General features: G+C 39.7%; 1 protein-coding gene across 2 annotated transcripts; it reads left to right on the top strand.

The window, feature by feature from the left end:
• Positions 1-1,905: 1,905 nt before the first annotated feature.
• LOC149816897 (uncharacterized) lies at positions 1,906-17,765 on the top strand. Of its 2 annotated transcripts, XM_089987643.1 has the most exons (4): positions 1,906-3,341; positions 3,626-4,957; positions 16,970-17,090; positions 17,253-17,765. In XM_089987643.1, the coding sequence occupies exons 1-4, from the start codon at positions 2,199-2,201 to the stop codon at positions 17,462-17,464; spliced, it is 2,808 nt and encodes a 935-aa protein (XP_089843769.1). In that variant the 5' UTR covers positions 1,906-2,198; the 3' UTR covers positions 17,465-17,765. The 2 variants fall into 2 exon arrangements, with proteins under 2 accessions (XP_089843769.1, XP_089843770.1); XM_089987644.1 differs by lacking the exons at positions 16,970-17,090; positions 17,253-17,765 and adding an exon at positions 16,452-16,597.
• Positions 17,766-19,751: the final 1,986 nt, after the last annotated feature.

The raw sequence follows: 19,751 nt of genomic DNA, 5'->3' as shown, positions 1-19,751 counted from the left end.
TATGCTACCTCAACCATGTCATGCAACCACCTCAATTGCCACCTCAACCATGCAAACACCTTATCTGAATAAGACTCCCTCATCAATGGCAAGTGGGACCCACATGGGGTGTACCCTCTAAAAGCCTCTCATGACAAGTGGACCCCACCTGATTGGCGTCACCCAAGAGGCCTTCAAGGTTCTTCAAAAATGTGTAGACCTTCGATCTTTCCTCCTTCATGGCCTTGAAACCCAAGAGCCTCCTATATTAGTGAACCTTATTAGTGATTTGTTGTTTTTATTTGCATTGAATTTGTAATTAAGAGAGAGTTCCTTGGCCTATAAAAGGGACTTCATTTATGAAAAGAATAAAAAATTGGAAGCTTTTTCTATCAAATTTGTCTCTTTCTCTCTCTTTTAACATCCACCTCTCTCCTTGTGGAGATCTATTTCTCTCTCTCTCTCTCTCTCTTTTTCTTACTTTTGTGAGTTTCTATCCCGAACTTGTTCACCCTTTATATAAGGGCTTTTCTCTTGGTCAACATAAGGTAATCCTAACCCTTCGTAGGAATGAAATTGCCTAATCACGAAGTAGACTCAACTTTACTTAGTATACGTGGACAATATCAACAAACATGAAGGACTCAACTCAACCAAGGCCTATACTTGGACCCTTGGCCAACACTGAACAGACCAGACCTCTTCCAACCGCAGGACACTCTCCCTAAACCATGTAAGTCATCAGAAACCCTTTCCTAAAGCCTCTCATAAACCCGTTAAACCCAAAACTAAAAACACCATTCTATTGTTTAGATTTTTAAAAGTTAGCCTAACTTTAACCCAATGTTTCTCCAAAATCATACCTAGTGCAAACACACAATTTAACCCTAGTTTAGTTAACCTATCTTTAACTTACCCACAGAAATCAGATCCAAACTCATTCATAATGATGAGTAATAAATCTTGCATCGTAACTTATTTTTTATAAAATCCCAATATAGAACCAGTCTAAACACAAACTTGTTTTCTATGTTCCCTTATTTTTATCTTCCTGACCATAAAGACCCCGAATCATATATTATAATTGAATTTTTCTTAGCCTATCTTAATTTTTTAGATTTTTTGATTGGTATTTTGAGAAAAATAAATTAATTTCTAAAGGTATATCATAATCCAAAAAGAACCCTATAACTAGCAAATCTCAAAACTTCTTAAATTTTTTTATCCTAAAATACAAATTCCAAAATCTTGAAATTTTTACTCAAATTTGCCCGACATGTCTCAAATCCCCTCCTAAATTTTTAGCATTTTTATCTGCTATCAATTAGGCGAACTGAATTTATTACCAAACTTTACGAGAACCACCCAAACTTGTTACTCAAATTTGATTATTAACTTAACCCAAACCTAACCCAACCCATGTAAACCTTAAACCCCAAACCTAAGCCCACCAGAAGACATCACGTACATGTGAGGATTGAGTTGGTAAACTCGTACTTCACCAGTACTGAAGCAGATACTAAAATTCGAACCCAGGTCCGGACTGAGTCCGACCAGTTTTAAGGCCCTCGAAGACGATGATGCTATCGTTATTTCGTTCAAGTTGGAGGTCGTTTCTGAAATCTTTCGGAGGTTCGAATTCTAAAAATGTCTAAAACCCCTTCCTGAGGGGAACTCCCTATCCTCTACAAAACCCTCGATCGGGGGAAGTGCGCGTCACGCCCCGACGAACGATCTCGTCCGTCCGCTCTGCATCCGACGGTCCTTGAGGCCGGGGACCGGTTCCCCCGTCGATTCGCAAAACCCTAACGCCGTACTCTCTCTCTCTCTGCAACAACTACAAGAAACAAGAAGAACGTGAAGCGCCTTAAACTACGCACGCATCCCCAAAACCCAAACGTCCCCCCCCCCCTCCAAAAACAGAAAAAGAACCCTAACCTTAACCTTACAATTTCGATTCTCGTCCGTATCGCCGCCAAGAGGGGGAGAGAGGAAATTTCCAAGTACCGATTTTGATCGACCTCCGGATCGAATTCTGTATGTGTTCTTTCTTGATTCACCCTTCTTCTTCTCCTCCTCTGTAGACAGAGATGAGTTATTGGCCATGAGAGATCGCGGCTCGGGTTTCGTGGGCTCGATCGTTGGCAAGCGCTAGATGGCCGATCTTGGCGCGATTTCGCACATGCGGAATCGTCTTGATCCCTGTTTCTGTTTGGTGAATGGTGATGAGGAACCATGGGGTTTCTGAGGGCCGGCGTCCGCCTTTTGGGCCGTTTTCGCGTGGGAAGGAGGCTAGGATTTCCAGGGTTTTACCGTTCCGCGACGCCTCCATGCCGTCAGTCGGCACGCGGAGTTCGACTAGGGTCTTCGTCCCGAAGACCGTCGCGAAGATCGCGGATTCGCGGGTGAAGGTGCTTCGGTCCAGGAAGCGGCTGGCGATCGACTCTGCTGGGAGCCCGCGGGGGGTGGCCGGCGAGCAGTGGATCCGATTGCTCGGGAATTCAAGCGATGTATCGGAGACGGAGTCGGAGGAGACGAAGAAGAACAAGAAGAAGAAATCCCTGAGTTGGAAGAATGACGGGAGTGATCTGGGAGGGGATAGGTTGCTACCGTGGAGGAGGGAACGGAGTGTTAGGAAGCTCCGTAGGTTGGGGGATGGTGGTGGTGTCTCTGGGGCTATGGTGTTATCCAAAACATGCCAGAAGCCGCCTGAGTTGGGTGGTGGAAAGGATGCTGGCTGCAATTCTTGTACTCTTGGGGGTGCCAACACCGTGGACAGGAAGGTTAGGATGTTTGGAATTACTTACAGTCGAAAACGGCACAGATTTGGAGGAAGTGATAGCGAAAGAATGCCGATGCCGGCGGAAGACAGAATGTACGGTTTGTCCTTCACCCGAAAACAGAGGAGGAGAATTTGCAGAAATTCCAGGACCAGTTCCCCGCTGCAACACAGAGTTCAGTGGGAAATTCCAGCGAATTGCATCCGGGAGATTGCCTTCTTTGCAGAAAGGCTTTCCTTGGGGCTGGATGAAGTAGGAAGGAAGATGGATACCTCCTGTTTGAATTTCTGGCCGAAGAATTCTCGTCATGCGTTGCTTGCCTGCATAGTAGAGCCTTCTAGTAATTCATGCTATTTTGCAAACTTTCTGGTATCGGTTTTGCATTCAATTGGGAACCCAGGCCCAGGGTTCAGAGTGTACAGATTTGCTTCGTTTTTGTTCTTAGAATCAGTCGCTGCAGTCTTTTCTCAACATGGTATACATTTTGTCCCTCTTCTTCGTTCTCTGGAGCTAGATAGTGCCATTGCTGGAGGAACCTGCATATGTGATGCGTCCAGCGGAGTGGTTAAAGCCAAATCGAGGGTAAGCATTTCCTGCCACATTTGTCCGAGTTTTCTCATTAAAATTGAAAGCATTTACCGCAATGTTTACATGATTTTTTTTCTTCGAAATTATTTTTCTATTACCGAGTTTTTTATTTGAAATTATTTTTCTATTACTGATAATCATGAATCGGTTATTTTTTCAATACATTTTCAGCAGGGGAAGTATTTCTCGCCATGTTTATTTGAGTTGTTCAGTATGAATAAGCTTTTTCTATTATTGACAGTCATTAATTAGTTTATTTTTTTAAAATTGTTTTGCAGCATTGTCGTGGTGTGCTAGATTGGTGTTCAATGATGCTGCTTTTGTCACACAGAAGTATTGCTAAAGAGAATCTTTTGGTTCTTAAGAATAGGGCTAGGCCTCTGATTGGCGCTGGCATTTGTGCAATCTTTGGGGCCTGCGAGTCTGTTCCTATGCTGTCCTTGAACTTTGCTGCTTTGCCAACGTTTTTTATGCTTCTGCACTCTAGCACAATGTTTTTTGGTTTTTCTGGTCATCTGTGGATGCATATGACCTGTTTGTATATGAGTGCTGCTCAAGATTTGGTACCTGCAAAGAGTTCTGTGGGTTCCCAGCTGGAAAGCCTTGTTGGGGATCCTAAGACCACTATTTTGGCCGGTAGTCACCGCCCAGTGGTTCGAAATTTATCGAAATTTCGAAATCACCAAAGGAAGAGGAGCTTGTCACATTCTTTCAGGGCCATTAGGCGGTCACCTCTAAAGGATCGTCTAAATGTATTAATGAATGAAAGGAAGAGTCCCCCTCTACTGATGTCTGAGATGTCATTGAGAAAGAGAAACCATGAGAAGATTAAGGGAATCAGAACTCTTTTAGAAGGCCTGAAGCAAAATATTGACAATGTATCATGCAGGGCAAATATGTTGATTGTTGACTATGATAGATGTTGGAGAGAAAGTGGCACACGAGTTGTTTTAGAGGCTTCTGACTCTAAAGAATGGTTGCTTGCTGTCAAACATCATGGATTTACGCGGTATTTACACAAGCCGCAAGTGATGAGGCTTTGCACGTCTAATCGTTACACACATGCTATGATGTGGACTGGTGAAAAGGGTGAAAGGGGTTGGAAGCTTGAGTTTTGTGATAGAAGGGATTGGATTATCTTCAAGGAGTTATACAAGGAATGCTGCGAACGGAATGCATTGTCAACCCCAGTCAAGTTTATTCCAATTCCTGGAGTGTGTGAAGTTCCTGATTATGAGTCTACTTACTGCAACAATTTTATACGTCCGCCTGAGTATATCACTGATGTAGATGATGAGATTGGGAGAGCTTTAGTCGATGACTGTGTGATCTATGATATGGACTCTGAAGACGAAGAATGGCTCAAACAATTTAACAGGAATGGTCAGGATAGAGAGGTTGACAGTTTTGATCATATTGATGAATTTGTATTTGAGAAGATCATAGATAGACTAGAGAAGACCGCATTCAGACAGCCAGATGATGTTTTCGATTTTAATGTTATTGCTGCTCTTTGTGCTGATTTATTGGGGAACAAAGTTAAAGCCATATATGATTACTGGTTAAGAAAAAGAAATCAGAAAGATAAAGCACTTGTTAGGGTTTTCCAGGTAAATACTTTTGTTTAATTGCCTCTTCATGCTTGGAGTGGTTACTTCTGATTATAAAACTTACTGATGGTCTCAAATCTTGTATTTATGAGAGGTATATATGTACTTTAATATCACTTTACTTTTTTTTTCCATTATTCTGATGGAAGGCCTGAAATGGTCTATCAAAAAATGTCCATTTGTAATTTTGTGGCCATGGTCTTTGGTGTTTTTATTTCTAACCTTATATTCCGGATATGTGAAGTGTGTTGAAAATTATCTGTCTTGGCAAAGAAATATTGTTGTGTATTTGGAGTTTTTATTATGAATTTGGAGACAATCATGTGAAATCCAGTTCAAGCTTTATTTTAGTTTGCATTTTCTGTTTTAATTTCATGTTTTCTTCATGGTGACTATATGCAAAAAACTCTAGAACACTTGTCTTTATATGTTACAGAATTTTGTGGAGATATGAAGTCCATCAAACTTTGTGCATAAGCTTTTTCCTTCTCATGCATCTTGCACAGTTGCTTTTCTAAGAATGAGATCAGCTATATTTATACATGCATGATAGTGCCAGTCTATTAAAATTTGATGGATCCATGAACTGGTGCATGTGCAATGGTGGTGTATCCATGCAAATTTTATAATTTTATATTTTCTCCCAATCCTTTTAAAGAACCCCATCGATGAGTTTGTGTGATATGAAAGCTTAGGCAGGAACCCATTGTCATTCACTTGTACTGTGAACTAGCTGGCTCGAGCTATGAGAATATAAACTACTGCATAAAAATGTCCTTTTGTGGACATGGTATTCTCTATGGTTTTGTGGTAGAGAAGTTCAAAGATAAAGCTTAAACATGAATCTGCTGTCAGTCACATGTATTACAGACTAGCTTGCTGGAGCCATGAGAATATAAACTACTTTATAAAACTGTCTATTTAGGGACAAGGTGTTCTTTAGGATACTTTTTTTCCATGGGCCTTTGGTATGTTCTATGAACTATTTATGCCTCTAATTGTCATTCAGCCAGCTCATGTATTAAGAAAATTCACACCTAAACTGGGCCAGAGATTGACATGCTTGTACTTATATGTTCTTGCATTTTGGATGCTTATAGCAATAGTTTGCAAAGTCTGCAAGAAAAACTAAGGGAACTAATTGATGTAAAGCACAAGTTTTGTCTGTGAATGAAAGCTTATGGAATTAGACATAAGATGTTTTGAAGTGCGGAAGTCAATGATCCATCTTGATCTAAAAGCCTAGAATTTTAAAAATCCTTGAACTTAATGGAAAATCTGTGGATACTTTGGATCAATTATCATTTATGAACCATGTGTAACCAAAACCGTAGCATGGATGAACCATTTGTTAAGCTGGCACATATTTTGCTTCATCTTGTAAAATTACTTTTCACCAACCACATGCATGAAGCAATTATGTTGCAATATGAACAAATTCTATCCTATGTCACACAGACACATCATTGGATCCCCCGTACCCATGTCGATACAACAAGACACGTGTATGGGTACCAGACTAAGTGCAGATACGCACTGGGTCGGGTCCACCCCATACCTGACCCAAACATTCTTTAAGGGTTTTTGACCCCTCCAGTTTCCCCACTCTTCTCTCCTCTTTCTTCCTTTGGTCTTGTTCCCCCCCCCCTCTCTTGTTTTCCCATCTCTCTATTTTCCCCCTTCTCTCTATTTCCCTCTCTCTGGTTTTCCCTCTCGTTCTCCCGTCTCTGTCTAGAGAAAGAGAGAGGCGTACCTGGCCTCTCCTTGTGTCGGTGCTGAAGAGAGAAAGAAAAAAGAACCCCTTCTTTCTTTAAAAAAAGAATATATATATATATATATATATATATATATATATATATATATATAAAAAAAAAAGATGGATTGGGTCCAACCTGATCCAAAGTCCAAAAAATTATATATATAGTCACTAAAATATGGGAACTAATGTGTGAACCACAATTCTCATGGATTTTTTGTTCTTTTCTCTTGAATCTAACCATACCAGTGTTATTAAAAATGCGCCTCAAGGCGCAAAAAGCGCACCTTGCCTCGAGGCGAGGGCCTTTTTGCCTTGAGGCACACTTAAAAAGCGTAAAACCCTCAAGGTGTACGCCTCATGCGCCTTGAGGCGAGGCGCGCAATAGAAAATCAATGGGTCCGGACTCGAGTCCGACCTCGGACCCGTATGCTCGAAGGTTCGAGAGAACCTGTGTCTTTAAAAAAGACACAGGCGCCTCGGGCGAGGGGCAAAAGCCCTCGCCCCTTCTCTCTCCACTCTGTCCCCTCTTGTCCCCTGCGATCGCTGTCGCCGGCCACCACCCGCCGCCGGTCATTTCCTCTTCCACCTTCTTCTTTTCTCTGCTGAGAAGGCGTCAGTGACCCGTCGGCCACCACCGTCTTCTTTTCTCTGTTGCGAGGGCACCAATGACTCACCAGCACTGTCGTTCGTTCCGGCGACCTCGACCGACTTTCCTCTGCGTTTTCCAGTGATGTTGAAGTCGTTGCCGCTAGGTAAACCCTCTTCTTTACTTCTTCTCCGTGAGGGGTCAACCGACAGGGGGTTACCCCTTCCTCTGCTTTTCTCTCTTGGTCTACCGACAGGGGGCGGAGCCCCCTGTCGTCGCCTCTTGTCAGCAGGGGGTTACCCCTGCCTTTCTTTTGGGATCGACCGATAGGGGGGAGGTGCCCCCTGTCGTCGCCTCTCGTGGGCAGGGGGTTACCCCCTGCCTTTCTTTTGGGGTCGACCGATAGGGGGCAGTGCCCCTTCGCTTCTCGTGGGCAGGGGGTCCCCTCCCTCTGCTTTTCTCTCTTGGTCGACCGACAAGGGGGCAGAGCCCCCTGTCGTTGCCTCTCGTCGGCAGGGGCTTACCCCTTGCCTTTCTTTTGGGGTCGACCGACAAGGGGGCGGTGCCCCCTGTCGTCGCTTCTCGTGGGCAGGGGGTCCCCCCCTCTGCTTTTCTCTCTTGGTCGACCTACAGGGGGGCGAAGCCCACTGTCTCTTTCTTTTTCGGTAGGGGACTCCGCCCCCTATCGCTCACCTTGTCGGCAGTCAGGGGGATCTGCACCCCCTGTCCTTCTTGCTTTGCCGGCAGGGGGCTCCAACCCCCCCTGCCATTTGCCTTGTCGACAAGTAGCGAGGAAGGAAGCTGATAACTGCGACTGTTTACAGGGTTTGCTCTCTTATCTCTCTCTCTCTGTTACTGTCTTTTTAGATTCTTGTTCTTCTAATACATATTTGGTTGTTTATGTTAAGTGTTATTTCATTGATACGATTCTTTATAGATTTTCTTATTTCCTGTTTTTGTATGTGTTGATTTTCATGCTGTTGATGATGGTCGCCACATTTATCGTTTTATTTAGTTCTGTCATTTTGTAAACAGAGTGATGTTTCTATTTCATGTATAATTTTTAACTTTTAGTTGTTCTCTCTCCTCGAGGATTAGCCTGTTTCAGGCCAATGCTATAGGCCTTGGATATGTCTGTCCATGAACATGAACCTGCTTTTGATTAGCTTAGGCTGGTATAGGTGTCATGCCACTGGATGTTGGGTTGTATAATATATTTCTATATGCATTGTTAGTAATTTATCGTTGATTCACATATCAAATCTGCCTAAATGTTGGCATTGTTCCTCTTGGATTAGTTAACTACTTGTATCTTTACTTTTAGTTGCTAATCTGTGTTTGCATCACTACTAATAGTTCTCTGCATCGGGTGTCTTATTGTATGCTGATTTTTAGATTTTTTTAAAAATTTGAATAAATATGACAAGTTTTGAATGTGGTATACATTTTTGCATTTGTTTTCATGTAATGTGGTCAGCAGAATGCATGATGTTAATATATATTTTATTATATGTATTTTTGCAGTTGAACAATGAGAAAAGATGTAGGATGAGATCATGGAGTTAAAGTTTCAAATCCTACTAAAGATCCCAAACTCGTAGGACATGTAATTTGCAATTACTGTCATAAAGTGACTACAGGAGGCATCTATAGGCTAAAACATCACTTAGCTGGCACAAAACATGGTGTATGTGTAAAGTAGTTTCACCTAATGTGAAAAGATTTTTTCAGAATCATCTAAAGGATCTGAAGCAAAAGAAAAAAGAGTTAAAACAAAACAAGTTGGATATCAGGAGAAGTGTTTATTTTAGATCATCAACAGACGATAATGTGAATAAAGAAACTAGTGGATCATACAGTGATGCAAAGCAAGTATAGGTTGTCCTATGGACTTTTTTGTGAACAAAGAAGCACGACAAACCACAATAAACACTGTTTTCAAAAGGGATGAAAGAAAAAATGTATGTCGTGCCACTGGTAGATTTTTTTATGCAAATGCCTTATCATTTAATCTTTGCAACAATCCATATTTTGGTGCAATGGTAGAAGCTATTGCAAATTATGGGCGAGGGTTCAAACCGCCTTCTTATCACGAGATTAGAATGTGGATTTTGAAGGATGAGGTAGATTGTACTCATGAAATTTTAAAAGAGTTCAAAAAAGAATGGCCAAAGGTTGGTTGCAGTATTATGGCAGATGGTTGGACAGATGGAAAAGGAAGAAACTTGATTAATTTTCTTGTGAACAACTCATCTGAGACAATGTTTTTGAAGTCTGTTGACATCAGCGACATGGAAAAAACTGGTGCAAATTTGTGTAAGTTGTTTGAAGAAGTTGTTAAAGAATTTGGTGAAAGTAATGTGGTGCAATTCATTACAGATAATGCACCAAATTATGTGGCAGCTGGAAATATGTTAACAGAAGGAAAAACATGTTTTTGGACACCATGTGCAGCGCAATGCTTGGATCTTATGTTAAAAGATATTGAAAAAATATCAATTTTTAAAGATACAGTGGAAAAGGCAAAAAAAATTACAAGATACATTTATAGTCATGCATAAGTATTAAATTTAATAAGAAAATTCACAAAGAAGAAAGAATTTCTGAGTTCAGCTGTTACTCGTTTTGCCACAACATATCTTACACTTCATAGTATTGGATGTTATAAGAAAGAGTTAAAGTCGATGTTCTTATCTTCAAATTTTAGATCATTTAATTAGTACAAGAAATCTGATGCTAAGAACATTTCTTATATTGTTCTTAATGATCATAAGTTTTGGGCTGCCATATCATATGCGATTAAAGCTGCACTACCTCTTGTGAAAGTGTTGCGACTAGTTGATGCTGACGAACCTGCTATGAGATTTTTGTATGAGGCAATGGATAGAGCGAAGGAGGAAATTGCTTCAAACCTTAACAATGTCGAAAGAAAATATGAACCTATTTGGGATATCATTGATACACGATGGGACTTGCAACTTCATAAGCCTTTGCATGCAACTACCTATTATTTAAACCCACATTTTCATTATGCTTACAACTTTAACCGTGATGGAGAAGTTATGAGTGACTTTTATGATTGTGTTGAAAAATTAGTTTTTGATGCAAATATTCGGTTGAAAATTACAACACAAATCGATGCATTTAAAAAGACCAAGGGGTTGTTTGGCAGAGAGGCAGCTGTTACAACAAGAAAATTAAAAAGTCCTAGTAAGTTTGCAATTATGTTGTTATTTGTCAATATTTTTTTATGTTTTTGTTAATTATGACATTCTTAATGTTTTTATCATTTTTTATTATTTTATTTTAATGCAGCTGATTGGTGAAGTTCATTTGGGCACGAAAATCCTGAGTTAATGAATTTTGTAATTCGAATTCTAAGTTTGACATGCAGTGCATCGGGCTCTGAGAGGAATTGAAGTACTTTCTCATTGGTTTGTGACTTTGTATTTTATTTTTGAAATAGATTTTTATAAGTTTAATTATCTTATATTTGATTATCAATGATTTGAAATTATAGGTGCATACAAAACGAACGAAAGAATATATTTGAACAAGAGAAGATGAATGCATTGGTTTTTGTAATGTACAATATGAAATTAAGAGAGAAAAATATGAAGAGGAGGGCTACCTATGTCTAGATCATATAAACTCAGACGATGAGTGGATCGTGGAGAAGGAAGATCCAGTAATGCCAAGTGATCCCAATTGGTTGGAGGATTCATGGTTGGATCCGAACTTCGACATAAATGCCATTGAGCATGTGCCTATTGAAAAAGTCACTTCACCTCATGTTTCACAAAGTGGTTCTATGCAAAACATGTCTTTAAGAGATCGAGGTAAAGTTATATTCCTTTTAACTAGCTATGAATATAAATGTATTTTTTTAATTACATAACATAAATATTTAATATATGATTTTTTATTGAAGGAAAAAGAAAAGCAAAAGAAATAATTGGGGACGTGGATGAAGAAAGTGTAGATGATGAAGAGTCAGAGAATGAAGATGAAGAAGAACCTATTTATATGGATTCTTCAGATGATGATATTGAAGATTTAAATATTGATGATGACGAGACACAACAAGAGCCTAGGCCCTAATTCATATCATAGAGCTATTGGCCATTTATATGTTTTTTGGGTCTTTTAGTTGTAATTGTGAGTGTTAACACTCTCATTTTGAAGAGTTCTGGACAAATACATTAACATTTGGTTGTTAATGTTAACATGCATTTTCTAATTATGACATGCTGTTATTAGTGCTAATATGCATTTTGTTGTTAATGTTAGTTTTTTATTGAATGAATGCTCATATTTAATTTCTTAGATACTTACATAGAGCAGGTTGTTGCATTAATGTTACTTTTACATGTTAATCTCATATTTTTTTCGTATTTATTTGAGATTTTTTATTTCGTGTTGGTTGGTGCTTCATCAATAAAGCATTTCTTATTTATTTATAATTTTAGATAATTTTTATAGTTTTTTTTTAAGTTTAAAAAAAAAATTGAGGCTTACGCTTTGTGCCTCGAGGCTTACGCCTCGCCTCAGATTTTGGTGGAGCACCTCACTACGCCTCAACGCCTTTACTATAGTTTAACTGCTTTTACTATAGAAACACTTTTACTTAGAGTCTTCAGACTTTGAATGACAACTCCATCCTCAAGGCTACATTTGGGCAAAACAATACTTTGGGAACACATGGAAACTGTGTTTCCATCTCAATGCAAGTCTCCTGAACATAGCCTTAGAGCTTACCAGAAAACCATGCATTGGTGGACAGCCTTGTAATGGACGTGATTCAACTTTGTATGGATCAAGGTCTTGAATAAACATTGCAGTTAACCATAATTGTTCCAATCTCTGCATTGAGTTTCTTTTAATTTTTTTTTTTCGCTTTTTGGCACTTTGGGTTTACCATAACGTTGTAGAATGGTAAAGGAAGCTCTAAGTTATGCTGACAAAATGTTATATGGTATCATCTGTTTTCCATAACTGTAGTCAATGGATTGTCTGGATAGAAGCCCGTATCAACAAGTTCTACTCTAAATTCCTAAACCATTATATAGGTTAAAATTTTAAACCATATCTAGGCTGAACACATTAAAGCATGAAGCTCACTGTGGCAAGCTTTTGTAAAAGCAAATCCACAAGGAGGGATGGGGTTTGATTCTAGGATAAACCATTCAGGAGCAAAACAAATTGTTCTTTGTAGTGCTTTTTATAGCACAGGAACATGTATCAGCATGTAAGGCATAACATGGCCTTCAATTTTTTTTTGAAGAAGCAAAACAAAGATTTGCATTTAGAGCAATGAAGATGGGACTTTGGATCACTATATATATATATATATATATATATATGGTGACAATACTGACCTGCAGCAAACAGGGCTTTTCAGGGCATTTTTCACAAATCTGACCTGCAGATGTGTTCAACATGGTTGATTTGCTAGGAAACGACACTTGGACATGACATTAAGCCTTGAATATTCATGAAAATTTTAGACTGTTGATTTTCAAACATTATAAAAATCTACCCACGGGTCGGAATCAGATGATCCAAGGGTTGGTTTCTATGAAATATCATATAAAACACATCTGTGCAGTCAGATTTGAGAAAAACATACAAAACAAACCAAAAGCCCACATGATGGCCGTAGGCATGAATCTTTTGTAGGTATCTACACCCTATCCTCGTGGGTAAGGAACCCCCTAGTGAAAAAATGTAGAACTTTTGTTTATTTCTGTTTTTTTTAACATCTGACCCTCCAGATGTGATCTACTTAAAGCTATAACTTCATATCCATAATTTTAGAAATTTCTGTGTTATAGCCTACATATCTGCACCAGCACTCATACCCACAGCTGCACCTATGTGACACAGATTTGCATGTTAAATGCGTTTATTGTAGATTTATTAGAACTTACCATCTGTTTTTATCGCTCATGGGAGTAACATTGTGGCATATTGCGTGTTGCAAATGTTTTCAAAATAATGAGATAGGTACCTCTAATCTCATAATCTCATTTTCTGAAAATTTCATAATGACATTGTAATATTTTGAGTGTTGAAGGTATCTGACCATGATACAGTCCGACTCCCCATGTCAGGCTTTTTCAGTGGTTTGCTTTGTCAGAAACACACTTCTCACATTGTTCTGATTCCTTTTATGAGGAGCAAGTTCCTTGTAGGTCCTTATCGAAAAAGTTCCTTATAGGTTCAGTTATATTCCCTTGGATGTGACTATTGCTAAACCTTATCATGGACAGTGGGTTCGTTGAACTTGATTAGGTCTGGTTGCGGATGCTTACAAGTTCCACATGCATGCATGCTTGAACATGTCTCGGTTTACTGTATCTTCTTTTGTCTAAAAGTTGTGCAGTATTTCAAAGGATGATTTGGTAATGCACCACTGATTTGTACTTAAGTTGGGGTATATATAGAAGTGGTGTGACCTGTTTTTGGTGCAAGCTTTTTCCTTGCAAAGAAACCAAATTCTGTGATTTTTCTTTCATTTCTCGATAGCTGTCAAAATCCAAGCATTTCAAGGTGTTTATACATAGAATAGCCTATTATACATGCACACCCTATGTAGTCAAAAGCGCTGGGCGGTGCCTAGTCAGTAAACCCTTAAAAAGACTAGTCAAGGACTAAGTGGGACTAGTTGGTACCCCAATTAAAATATAAAAAGGTACACAGAATATACATAAAAATATGTTTAATTCTTTTACTAAAAGGATGCTTTCATTACACAAGTACAAAATTACATATGGTTTCACAAAATATATTAATGTACATAACTGGGATATACATACATATATATATATAAATTATTCATAACATATTCATTATAATCAACAAAATATGTTTTCAACCTTTCACAAAAGCACAATAACACATACATATATAAATAACATATTACATAATTCATAATACTAAACATGCTTTCAAGATTTTATAGAAAAATCCATGAGAAACAACGTAACAAACACATATAAAAAAACATAATCAATTAAACTTAACTGTGCAAGCTTTCAATGTTTCACAAAAAAAAAACCAAAATCAAAGTAGCGCACACACACGCCCGCACGCCCGCGCGCGCATATATATAACTAAGCATGTTTTCATAGAAAAAATCACACAAACACTGACACATATATAATTATATATATACAAAAAATAACAAAATATATATAATAACAATAAATGACTAAACTGCCATCGTGTCTAGGCTGAGGCAGCTTAGTCGCTGACTAGGTGCCTTAATCTGTGCCTAGTCGGCAAAATTGGTACCTTTTAAGGTACCCACCTAGGAATTGCAAAGTCTGGGCTTTTTACTGGGTATGGCTATGGGTGCGGGTACGGGTACAGAGGATACGACACGGTAATTCCAAAACATGTGGATACGGGGACACGACTATATATATATATATATATATATATATATATATATATATATATATATATATATATATATATATATATATATATATATATATATATATATATATATATATATATATATATATAAAGAGTTTGGGTCTGAACCAGGTTTGGACCGGGTCAACGAAGATGTGTTATAAAAGGGGACAGGCTATGCCCCTTTCTCTTTTTGTTTTTTCTCTCTCGAAAGTTCTCCCCTCTCTCACCCTTTTCTATCTCTCGAAAGTTGCAGCAAGAAGAAGAAGATGAGGAGGAACTGGGCCCCAATGATCAGTGAGTCTCTCTCTCTCTCTCTCTCTCTCTCTCTCTCGTGTGTGTGTGTGTGTGTGCGCGTGCGCACACCCTTTCCTCTCTGGACAGAAGGCGAGGGTTTCGGGAGATCAGAGAGAGAGGTAGGTAGGGGGTTATCGGTTTAACTTTTTGAAAAAAATATGGTCCGAGACTAAACCTGACCCAACCCGTGGCGTACCGGTACCGTGTCTGGTACCTTCGCCCGTGTCGACATGGGTACGCCGGCCAATCTTCCGTGTCACGGTAACATAGGCCTCGACTGTCTAGGGGATTTTGACTACATAGTGCACACCTAATCTATACTGGGACGTTCTGTTTTCGGTGCAAAGTTCCTTTGACAGCAAAGAAACCAAATTCCATGTTTTTAGAGCTGTCAGTACCATCATTAATTAATGTAATTAATTGAAAAAGTCAGTAATGTGATTATGTTCAGTAGAATATTGTTGTCTTGTGAAAAGCACCAGTATGTGTGCCAGAATGGAACGTCCAGGTAATATCAGTTGCAATTCTCAAATTCATCGTGTATGCCCTTACATTAAAGCAGGGTTTTTGCGCTTGTTCCAAAAGTCAATTGTTGCAAATAGAAAGATCTATATCTTTTTAGTAGCTCAAGTCTTTTCGATTTTGAGCAGGTGGTGTTTAAAAGTTTGGTAATGTTTAACATGTTGGTGTAAGGTTTCCTCTTCTGCTGCTTATTCTTATTGTCACCTTCATCACATCCTATTGAAGCTATAAAGATCCATTTATTTGATGTTTCAATTTTCAAGATACTTGGTGATTGGTTGTCAGCTGAAAAAAGGTTTATGCCACCATGTTCTGTGTTTGCTGTAGGTAAATGTCAAAGCCAGAATTTACAGGCTTGAACGTCCCCTATTAGACTAGAATAACATCTTATATCTGGTGGGCTCTGGATAGTGACCTGAATGATCCAATGACTTGCTGATTTAGTTGACCTGTACTCAACCGAGCTTGATATTCTGGCAAACCATGATTCCATCTATTGGTGGTCAGGACTTTGATCCAGCTTGATTCTGAGTCTCTGGGCTTTTTTATTAGCTCGCCAATTGAAAATGTTGAAGGTTGCATTCCACAAGTCCTGATCAGTTGATGTTGTTCCATCTTATAGGTGAATTAACTGTTTATGATTCTGGCTGTCTTCTGAAGTTTTGCGAGAACACCCCATGCTTTGCTTGTTGATGCTGATTTTGGCATGGGTTCTTGAACAGGAACGTATTTAAAATCAACATTATGTCCACGATCCTCGCTGGCTAACAACTGAAGCTCTTGGCCCTTTTAATTTCATGTTTATTCGTCAATATAATTTAGCAGGAAGGCTTGCACATTGTTTTGACAAATGTTGATTTTTAGTTTAAAAATCTTGGAGAAAACAACTAAGGGCATCTATGCTGCAGGTTCTGTATTTCTTATGACTGTTCCAGGTACTTTGCCATTTTACTTGAATCTGTTGCACCTGGTATTACTTAGCTTGCCTATTTGTGTTGTTGTGTCGGTGTGATGGCTGGATTGGAGTTGCACAACCTTAAACAAGGAATCTTGGGTTTGAATTCCACTGGTGGGTTGTTTTCCAACTTTGCTAAACAAAGAGAAAAAAGGTTTTTGGAGATGGCTGCTACTCTGTGACATTGGTTAACAGAAAAATTGAACTTGAAATTTTGTGTGTGAAACTGGTTTCTGGATTTGCCATGTTTGTAGTGTTTATCAAAATGTTGTGCTTTAGACAGTGAAAAAACAAGATTGTGTTTCTTTTCAGTCTTATGTTAATGCTCTTAATCACTGGTGTCTGATTTTTCTCCCCTTTTGCCTGGCCCCAACTTTGTTAATCTGTTGCGGTAAGATCACTTTTGCTTTGGATTCTATGACTTGTTTGCCATGGCTGTTTTTCTGAGTGTTATGCTGCTTCATCTTTCAGCGGCCACCGTTGAAGAGAGCACAGCTGATTCAAAAACCATTCTTGAGGAAGAAGAGGTCTTTCAAGAGGACTGGGTCAGGCTATCAAGGAGGTCTAGGCAAGCCAGAAGCTTTTTTACAAGGTAATATTGTTTTTCACATCCTCTTTGTCCTTCAATGCGCGAACAGTCAACACACAGTCACAGTCTAAAGACTCTGGGTCATGAAGCTGGACGCTCAATTCCTTGATCTTCTTCATGGTTAATTAGTGATGCCTAAGTGTTTTCTTTTGAATTGATTTTCAGAAGGGGCATATGCTGAAGCATCACGCAGGGTTCAGGAAGCCCAAGATGCAGCAAAAAGAGCGTTAGAGATGGCTGTTTTGAAGAGGCGGAAAGCACAGTCTCTCATTCGAAATGCAGACTTGGCTATGTTCAAGTCAGTCATGGCAGTACAGATTGCCTCTGCAAAGCAAAAGATGAGTTTGGACATTGCTGCGGCTGACATTCTCGATTAACTGATACATTAATAAGGAAATTATGCAGTTGGTATCAAGATGGTAATAGTTGAAGCATTTCCCCAAGTGCTTCACAATATGCTTGAGGTTTGTATGGGTGAAGAGGGGGTCTGGGGTCGCATAGTGGTTAGCAGTGGGGCTGTTTTTGAAGGCTTGACTGGTAACATTTGTACTATTTCTGTATAGACATTTCCATGCATATCTGTAGATTTTGTATTATTTCTCACACGAAAATTTGTAAAAAAAAAGCTCGAGATTCTGAAGAGTACAAGCAGAAAAAGAAGAGCCATGTTATAGACCATTATTGATTCTTCCCGTGGACTGGGCCCGTGCGTGTGCTGTGCATATGCGTCTCATTATGCACCTGTGTGCTTGTTTCAGAGATGTCACATCATATGCGTGTGGTTGCTCATTGATTTTGTGTGAAAATTCAGGTGCCTTCGTCTAAACCACTTGCTCAGTGGTCTTACCCTGGTGCATGTTTTTTCAGACAAGAACTGTCATGGTGCCTGATTTTTCAAACAAGAAACTTAGAAAAATGGTTTTGACCAAGACACGTAATTTTTCAGGTGATAAAAGCACAAGATGGTGATAAAAAGTTGATTGGCCAGATTTGTCATATGTTATAATTCAATGTCAATCGTGGTATTTTTTTTGAAAGGCAAGCTGGGGTGAGGCAGACCCCACCTGTTAAACGACGTACCATTGGCGTGCACTAACAGCTCCTACCAAACAAGCGGAGCCCCCGTTGGTCAATCTTGGTATTGCGCTCAAAAGTTAGTGCCATCTGTCTTTATCAGTAAATTTTATTATTAAGAACTGTAATTTCTTTTAATTGTTTATCATATCATTCACCTCCACTATCATTATCATCTCTCTCCACCGACGCTTTTGATTGTTATAAAACCACCAATATCACCATCACCATGATTGCCCCCATTGAATTTAGATTCACAACCGCCGTCGCTATAGCATTGTATCATATCTTGTTTCTTTGTTGGCCAGTTTTTTTTTTTGTTGGAACTATCATCAACGTTTCTTTTAGATTCAGGTCGGAAATTCTGCCTCATAAAAAAATGAAACGCCGACATGCGTTTACAAAAGAAGGGGGTGGATGGGGCCTGCCGGGGGGGGAGGGGGGGGGGGGGCGCTAATATATGAGAAATGCGTTAGACCAGTCCCTTTTTTGGGCTTGGTCGAGCCAGTGTCATCTGAACCATTCATTATACTTGATGGACGGTTCAGCAGAAGCGAGGAGTTCAAATTTTTTGAACGTTACGAGAGCAGATTTTTTCCTTTTTCAGCTTTCCCGCCCTGGGGACCTCTCTCCTTGTGGGCCCCAATAGTACGAACATCTCTCTCTCTCTCTCTCTCTCCGTTGCCTGCCCTACATCTGAAAACCCTACTCTCTGTCTCGTGTTGCCTCTTCCTCTGCGTCAACCACCGCCACCGCCACCGCCACCGCCACCGCCACCGCCACCGCCACCGCCACCGCCACCGCCACTTCTTCCACCTCCTCAGCCTTATCTGCATCCCCTAGTTCGCCACCTCTCTCTCTTCCGGCGAGCTCTCCGTTGGTGACCCTACCCTCTGGCTTTTCCTCTGCCTCCACCACCACCACCGCAACCTCTGCCGCCGCCCTTTTCTCTCTTTCGGCGAACTCTCCGTTGGCAACCCTATGGACCATCGAAAACCCAAGTTCTCGTTCTCCTCTCCCTCTCAAGCGATGCGCTTTCGGTGAGTTGTGGGTTGTTGCTATTTTTTTGTCATTTCTCAATGGACCCTCTTTTCAACATAAAAATCTCTCTTTCCTGTGGAAGAGCCATTGCTTTCCAAAGGAACGGGAAACAAACACGCCCCCTTTTTGGGGAATGGTTCAATACGTGTTCCTTTTTCCTTTTTCTGCTGTATAGATCATCCGAACAATGTTTTGGGTTTTGAATTTTACCTTTTACTTTCGGTTGTCGGTTTATAGGTGGATATGAAATTGCATAATGTGACGTCCAATTAATTCAAACCCACTTTTTTATTACTGAATTGAAATGTTGTTTTTGGGGCTGGTGGGTTTTGTTATACGCAGCATATGTTTTAATTGAGTAGCCTAGCGGAATTCAAATAGCTCATATGTTTGAGTTTCCAGGTAGGCGGTGGGGGCTGCAACTCTACCTAGGGCGGTCACTGTAACGACTCAAACTGGGCCTCTCGACCCTAGGTTTATCGACATTAGTTTTCAGAAAAAAAAAATAAAATAAAATAATCTTAAAACATATCAATTTTTTTTTCATAA

This window comes from Nuphar pumila, chromosome 14 (assembly GCF_984573655.1).
Source record: "Nuphar pumila chromosome 14, dmNupPumi1.hap1.1, whole genome shotgun sequence".
Lineage (NCBI taxonomy): Eukaryota > Viridiplantae > Streptophyta > Magnoliopsida > Nymphaeales > Nymphaeaceae > Nuphar > Nuphar pumila.
The sequence above is the reverse complement of the archived record's forward strand: the minus strand, read 5'-3'. Positions and strand labels throughout refer to the sequence as shown.

Coding starts and splice junctions, on each gene's coding strand:
- LOC149816897 (XM_089987643.1), top strand. CDS start 2,199: ATGGTGATGAGGAACCATGGGGTTTCTGAGGGCCGGCGTCCGCCTTTT. Junction 3,342..3,625: donor TGGTTAAAGCCAAATCGAGG/GTAAGCATTTCC, acceptor ATTGTTTTGCAG/CATTGTCGTGGTGTGCTAGA. Junction 17,091..17,252: donor GCCAGAAGCTTTTTTACAAG/GTAATATTGTTT, acceptor ATTGATTTTCAG/AAGGGGCATATGCTGAAGCA.